Below are 7,500 nucleotides of genomic sequence, written 5' to 3' on the forward strand. Positions count from 1 at the left end.
TGTAACGACCCTCTTTAATTCATACTGCTGTGTCTGGAGAGGAGAGGAGCCTGTCCCTCACTAGTGTTACGACCCTCTTTAATTCATACTGCCGTGTCTGGAGAGGAGAGGAGCCTGTCCCTCACTAGTGTTACGACCCTCTTTAATTCATACTGCCGTGTCTGGAGAGGAGAGGAGCTTCAGGAAGCTCTTCAAATTTACTATTATCCATCTTACTTTGAAGATGTACCTCGTAGAAGAAAAGCTTTGTTCTCGAAGAGAAGCGTTTTTCGAGCGCAGCAAACCGTTTCTCTCTCTTTTGAATCGCCGGCTCTGAATTAAGAGAGGAGAGGAGAAAATGGAAATACTGAATAAATAATAGACTTTGTGTTAATGTTCATTGTTCATCGTTCTAAACTGGGGCAGCGCTGTCTGGAGGGAGCGGGAGAGGCAGAGAGGGAGAGAGACAGTAGTGGGATGTGTCCCAAATTTCACCCTTTTACCTATGGGCTCTGGTCAAAAGTAGTGCACTATGTCTTATGGGCCCTGGTCAAAGTAGTGCACTATGCCCTATGAGCCCTGGTCAAAGAAGTGCACTATGCCTTATGGGCCCTGGTCAAAGTAGTGCACTATGCCCTATGGGCTCTAGTCAAAGTAGTGCACTATGCCCTATGGGTTCTGGTCAAAAGTAGTGTACTCTGCCCTATGGGCCCTGGTCTAAAGTAGTGCACTATGCCCTATGGGCTCTGGTCAAAGTAGTGCACTATGCCCTATGGGCTCTGGTCTAAAGTAGTGCACTATGCCCTATGGGCCCTGGTCAAAAGTAGTGCACTTTGCCCTATGGGCTCTGGTCAAAAGTAGTGCACTATGCCTTATGGGCCCTGGTCTAAAGTAGTGCACTATGCCCTATGGGCCCTGGTCTAAAGTAGTGCACTATGCCCTATGGGCTCTGGTCAAAGTAGTGCACTATGCCCTATGGGCCCTGGTAAAAGTAGTGCACTATGCCCTATGGGCCCTGGTCAAAGTAGTGCACTATGCCCTATGGGTCCTGGTCAAAGTAGTGCACTATGCCCTATGGGCCCTGGTCAAAGTAGTGCACTATGCCCTATGGGCTCTGGTCAAAGTAGTGCACTATGCCCTATGGGCTCAGGTCAACAGTAGTGCACTATGCCCTATGGGCTCTGGTCTAAAGTAGTGCACTATGCCCTATGGGCTCTGGTCAAAGTAGTGCACTATGCCCTATGGGCCCTGGTAAAAGTAGTGCACTATGCCCTATGGGCCCTGGTCAAAGTAGTGCACTATGCCCTATGGGCCCTGGTCAAAGTAGTGCACTATGCCCTATGGGTCCTGGTCAAAGTAGTGCACTATGCCCTATGGACCCTGGTCAAAGTAGTGCACTATGCCCAATGGGCTCTAGTCAAAGTAGTGCACTATGCCCTATGGGTTCTGGTCAAAAGTAGTGTACTATGCCCTATGGGCTCTGGTCAACAGTAGTGCACTATGCCCTATGGGCTCTGGTCAACAGTAGTGCACTATGCCCTATGGGCCCTGGTCAACAGTAGTGCACTCTGCCCTATGGGCCCTGGTCTAAAGTAGTGCACTATGCCCTATGGGCTCTGGTCAAAGTAGTGCACTATGCCCTATGGGCTCTGGTCTAAAGTAGTGCACTATGCCCTATGGGCCCTGGTCTAAAGTAGTGCACTATGCCCTATGGGCCCTGGTCTAAAGTAGCGCACTATGCCTTATGGGCCCTGGTCAAAAGTAGTGCACTATGCCCTATGGGCCCTGGTCTAAAGTAGTGCACTATGCCCTATGGGCCCTGGTCTAAAGTAGTGCACTATGTAGAGGATTAGGGGTCCAGTCGGTAAGCAGCCTAGAGAGTCGTCTCTTATTGATCAAAGCCCCGTTTGTTGACGAGGCTGCCGTTGTCGTGGCGATGGTTCTCCAGGGCCGCGGCTTTCACAGATCCGGCTGCTTGATGCAGCCCGGCGCCAAGGTAGGGGAGGGAGTGGAAGGCATGTCTGTCAAACATGACCTCAAAACACTACAGTCAAAATTAAATGTTTGTTCAAGGCAGTTCAACATACTAAGGTGACATATGTGTGTGTGTGTGTGTGTGTGTGTGTGTGTGTGTGTGTGTGTGTGTGTGTTGGATAAGGGATCTGAACATACATACACACAAAGCTCTCAACACACACAAAGCCCTCAACACACACAAAGCCCTCAACACACACAAAGCCCTCAACACACACAAAGCCCTCAACACACACAAAGCCCTCAACACACACAAAGCCCTCAACACACACAAAGCCCTCAACACACACAAAGCCCTCAACACACACACAACCCTCAACACACACAAAGCACTCAACACACACAAAGCCCTCACCATACACAAAGCCCACAACAAACACAAAGCCCTCAACACACACAAAGCCCTCAACACACACAAAGCTCTCAACACACACAAAGCCCTCAACACACACAAAGCCCTCAACACACACAAAGCCCTCAACACACACAAAGCCCTCAACACACACAAAGCCCACAACACACACAAAGCTCTCAACACACACAAAGCCCTCAACACACACAACCCTCAACACACACAAAGCCCACAACAAACACAAAGCCCTCAACACACAAAGCCCTCAACACACACAAAGCTCTCAACACACACAAAGCCCTCAACACACACAAAGCTCTCAACACACACAAAGCCCTCAACACACACAAAGCCCTCAACACACACAAAGCCCTCAACACACACACAACCCTCAACACACACAAAGCCCTCAACACACACACAACCCTCAACACACACAAAGCTCTCAACACACACAAAGCCCTCAACACACACAAAGCCCTCAACACACACAGCCCCCCCTCCCCCACCTCCTGATACCAGGTCACACAGCCCCCCCTCCCCCACCTCCTGATACCAGGTCACACAGCCCCCTCCCCCACCTCCTGATACCAGGTCACACAGCCCCCCCTCCCCCACCTCCTGATACCAGGTCACACAGCCCCCCCCTCCCCCACCTCCTGATACCAGGTCACACAGCCCCCCCTCCCCCACCTCCTGATACCAGGTCACACAACCCCCCCCTCCCCCACCTCCTGATACCAGGTCACACAGCCCCCCCCTCCCCCACCTCCTGATACCAGGTCACACAGCCCCCCCCTCCCCCACCTCCTGATACCAGGTCACACAGCCCCCCCCCCTCCCCCACCTCCTGATACAAGGTCACACAGCCCCCCCCCTCCCCCCACCTCCTGATACCAGGTCACACAGCCCCCTCCCCCACCTCCTGATACCAGGTCACACAGCCCCCCCCCCCCCCACCTCCTGATACCAGGTCACACAGCCCCCCCCCCCCCCCCCCCCCCCCCCCCTCCTGATACCAGGTCACACAGCCCCCCCTCCCCCACCTCCTGATACCAGGTCACACAGCCCCCCCCTCCCCCACCTCCTGATACCAGGCCACACAGCCCCCCCCCCCCACCTCCTGATACCAGGTCACACAGACCCCCCCTCCCCTCCTGATGCCAGGCCACACAGCCTCCCCTCCTGATGCCAGGCCACACAGCCTCCCCTCCTGATGCCAGGCCACACAGCCTCCCCTCCTGATACCAGGTCACACAGCCTCCCCTCCTGATGCCAGGTCACACAGCCCCCCCCCCCCCCCCCTCCTGATACCAGGCCACACAGCCTCCCCTCCTGATACCAGGCCACACGGCCTCCCCTCCTGATACCAGATCACACAGCCTCCCCTCCCCTCCCCTCCCCTCCTGATGCCAGGTCACACAGCCTCCCCTCCCCTCCTGATGCCAGGTCACACAGCCTCCCCTCAGAGGCTAAGTAATAGCTGACTTCATTCTAGAGTGCATCACAAATGGCACTCTATTCCCTATATGGGTCCTGGTCAAAAGTAGTGCACTACATAGGCAATAGGGTGCCATTTGGGACTCATATCCTTTTACAGAGCTGTTATGTCTCTCCTTAGCTCCTCGCACACAGAGAGAGAGACAGATGTCTCATTCAGATTAGGTAGAGGTAGAGGTGTAGAGAGAGAGAAAGAGAGTCAACCCCTCTGCCAGCTACCCATCTGAAGTGATGACATTTAACACCTCTCTTCTAGACTCAGCCCGGGGGATTCTGGGAAAATATCCTCTCTCTCTCTCTCTCCATTCAGGATGAACTATCAAAAATTACAACACCGACCCCACCTCTCATCTTTTATTACCGGAGGCAACATGAAACATATGGAGACAGATTTCCTTCATTTCATCAGGCGCGTGTGTGTGTGTGTATGTGTGTGTGGTGTGTGTGTGTGTGTGTGTGTGTGTGTCGTCCTGGCCGTTGTTTCTGTAGAGGGCATTTATTTGGAACGGCACCTCCCATCTCGCACGGCGGATATATACAGTGGTGATACAGTGGTGAACAACTTTGTCAAAAGCTAAAGGTGGAGGGAAAATGATGACTGTATTGAGCCAGTTTACCAGGGTGGAGGGATTTTATCGTAGGTGGGACCTGTCCGATGCAAGGCTAGAAAGTGTCTGGAACTCAGCCCAGACATAACAGCCTCCTGGGCCAACGGTGGAGGGGGAGGAGGGGTCTGGGTGGTGGGAGGGGGGTGCAGGAGGGGTCTGGGTGGTGGGGGTACAGGAGGGGTCCGGGTGGTGTGTGTGGGGGGTGGGGGGGGGGGGGGGGTGGGGGGTACAGGAGGGGTCCGGGTGGTGTGTGGGGGGGGGGGGGGGGGTACAGGAGGGGTCTGGTTGGTGTGTATGTGTGGGGGGGTGAGTACAGGAGGGGTCTGGTTGGTGTGTGTGTGTTGGGGTGAGTACAGGAGGGGTCTGGTTGGTGTGTGTGTGGGGGTGAGTAAAGGAGGGGTCTGGTTGGTGTGTGTGTGTGGGGGTGAGTACAGGAGGGGTCCGACTGGTGTGTGTGTGTTGGGGGGTGAGTGGGTGCCTGTGTCCCTACATCCTAGAGAGAACAGAAGAACATTTGGCCTATTCCCAGACAGACCCCACCCCACCCCTCCCCACCGCACTGGTGAAACAGGATGTCAACCTGGTGCTCCCCCCCCCCCCACACACACACAGTTCTAAGCCCTCCTCCTCTCTCTTCCTCCAGACGTCTCAGGAGTTTCTGAACCAGCTGATGTCTAAGTTGGGGGGTAAGAACCCAGAGGAGACGGGGGGGTTCCAGGAGGCCCCTCTGGCCTACGATGCAGTGTGGGCCCTGGCTCTGGCCCTCAACAAGACCGTGGGGCCCCTGAAGGCCAAGGGCCGGAGGCTGGAAGACTTCAACTACAACAACCGAGATATCACCGCCGAGATCTACCGTGCCCTCAACACCAGCTCATTTGAAGGAGTTTCGGTGAGTATGGAATATATAGCCTAACCATTGAGGCACGGGGAAGAGGGGAGGGGGAGGGGGAGGGGGGGGGGGGGGGGGGGAGAGAAGCTTGTGGTTGTACTGGGAGAGAGCGAGACAGAGAAAGAGAACGAGAGAGAGAAAGAAAGCAAGAGAGAAGGATAGAAAGAGAGCGAGAGAGACAGAGACAGAGAAAGACTACCAGAATCCATTGGATTCTCCAATTACATTGAATGAACTACAGGACAAAATACAAACCCTCCAACCCCAAAAAAGTCTGTGGTGTTGATGGTATCCTAAATGAAATGCTAAAATATACAGACCACAAATTTCAATTGTCTTTTTAACATCATCCTCAGCTCTGGCATCTTCCCCAATATTTGGAACCAAGGACTGATCACCCCAATCCACAAAAGTGGAGACACATTTTTGACTCAGTTTGGCATGAGGGTTTGCAATACATATTGATGGAAAGTGGTGTTGAGGGGAAAACATACGACATTATGAAATCCATGTATATAAATAACAAGTGTGCAGATGAAATAGGCAAAAAAACACACATTTCTTTCCACAGGGCTGTAGAGTGAGACAGTTCACAAACACAAACAGACCCCAAAGAGCCCAGGACAGCAAGACAATTAGACCCAACCAAATCACGAGAAAACAGAAATATTATAATTACTTACATTAAAACATTTTACTTGACACATCGGAAAGAGTTGACAGAACAACGGAGCAAACTGGAACAATATTTGTCCCTAAACAGAGAGTACACAGTGGCAGAATACCTGACCACTGTGACTGAGCCACAATTAAGAAAACATAGGCAGACCTGGCTCTCAAGAGAAGACAGGCTATGTGGCACACTGTGGCCACAAAATGAGGTGGAAACTGAGCTGCACTTCCTAACCTTCTGCCAAATGTATGACCATATTAGAGACACATATTTCCCTCAGATTACACAGATCCACAAAGAATTGGAAACAAACCCAATGTTGATAAATTCTCATGGGTAGGTTGCATCAACATGGTTTAAATTAACCTAGGATTAAAGCTAATCTAAATTTTGTAATTCTAGGTTTATAATTAATCCAGAGATGTGTGGCACCACTTCATTATAATCTGAATCAGTAAATATATGATTAACGGTTTTAAACCAATCAATCAAATGTATTTACAAAGCCCTTCTTACATCAGCTGATGCCACAGAGTGCTGTACAGAAAGCCAGCCTAAAACCCCAAACAGCAAGCAATGCAGGTGTAGAAGCACTGTGGCTAGGAAAAACTCCCTGGAAAGGCAGGCACCTAGGAAGAAACCTAGAGAGGAACCAGGCTATGAGGGGTGGCCAGTCCTCTTCTGGCTGTGCCGGGTGGAGATTATAACAGAACGTGGCCAAGATGTTCAAATGTTCATAGATGACCTGCAGGGTCAAATAATAATAATAATCACAGTGGTTGTCAAGGGTGCAACAGGTCAGCTCCTCAGGAGTGAATGTCAGTTGGCTTTTCATAGCCGATCATTCAGAGTATCTCTATCACTTTTGCTGTCTCTAGAGAGTTGAAAACAGCAGGTCTGGGACAAGGTAGCACGTCAGGGTTTCATTTAAACTATGATCGTGAAAGGGTTGTCATGGTGAAAGGGTTGTCATGGTGAAAGGGTTGTCACGGTGAAAGGGTTGTCATGGTGAAAGGGTTGTCATGGTGAAAGGGTTGTCATGGTGAAAGGGTTGTCACGGGTTGGCTGATTTGAAATTAAAATCCCTTATTTACCAGTACTAGAAAGAAAACGACTGTGTTAGCTACTGTAGCTAGCTAGTTTATAATCCAAGCTAGCTAGCACACAATATTATTCATTATTGTCATTACTTAACGTTATTTAGCCATGTCTCATTGGTCCGCTAGCCACCTGATCTATGACAAGTCAAAAAACTTCTTCCGTTTATGGAAAAAAAAAACGAAACTATTTTGTCGGGGGTTGATGGAGGAATTTAGTAACGTTACTGGAGGATCAAAAAAAGACAGACAACACGACTGTCAAAAATAAGGAAGTCACCTGGGCTATTTTATGCGACAAAAAGTAATGGATCGACACCAATGAAAGAGAAGAGGGACCCAAATCGGATGAAAGCTGGATAAAAAAA

The 7,500-nt window shown here is 51.0% G+C and overlaps 1 protein-coding gene across 1 annotated transcript in view; it reads left to right on the plus strand.

Moving 5' to 3' along the window:
- The window catches only part of LOC110496897 (gamma-aminobutyric acid type B receptor subunit 1), a 155,821-nt gene that overhangs the window by 34,264 nt on the left and 114,057 nt on the right, over positions 1–7,500 (plus strand). The window contains exon 7 of the mRNA XM_036953572.2: positions 5,117–5,362. Within this exon, the coding sequence (XP_036809467.1) occupies positions 5,117–5,362 (246 nt within the window). The remainder of the gene's footprint in view (positions 1–5,116; positions 5,363–7,500) is intronic.

This window comes from Oncorhynchus mykiss, chromosome 18, assembly GCF_057628025.1.
Source record: "Oncorhynchus mykiss isolate SJ-2025 chromosome 18, ASM5762802v1, whole genome shotgun sequence".
NCBI classification, from domain to species: domain Eukaryota; kingdom Metazoa; phylum Chordata; class Actinopteri; order Salmoniformes; family Salmonidae; genus Oncorhynchus; species Oncorhynchus mykiss.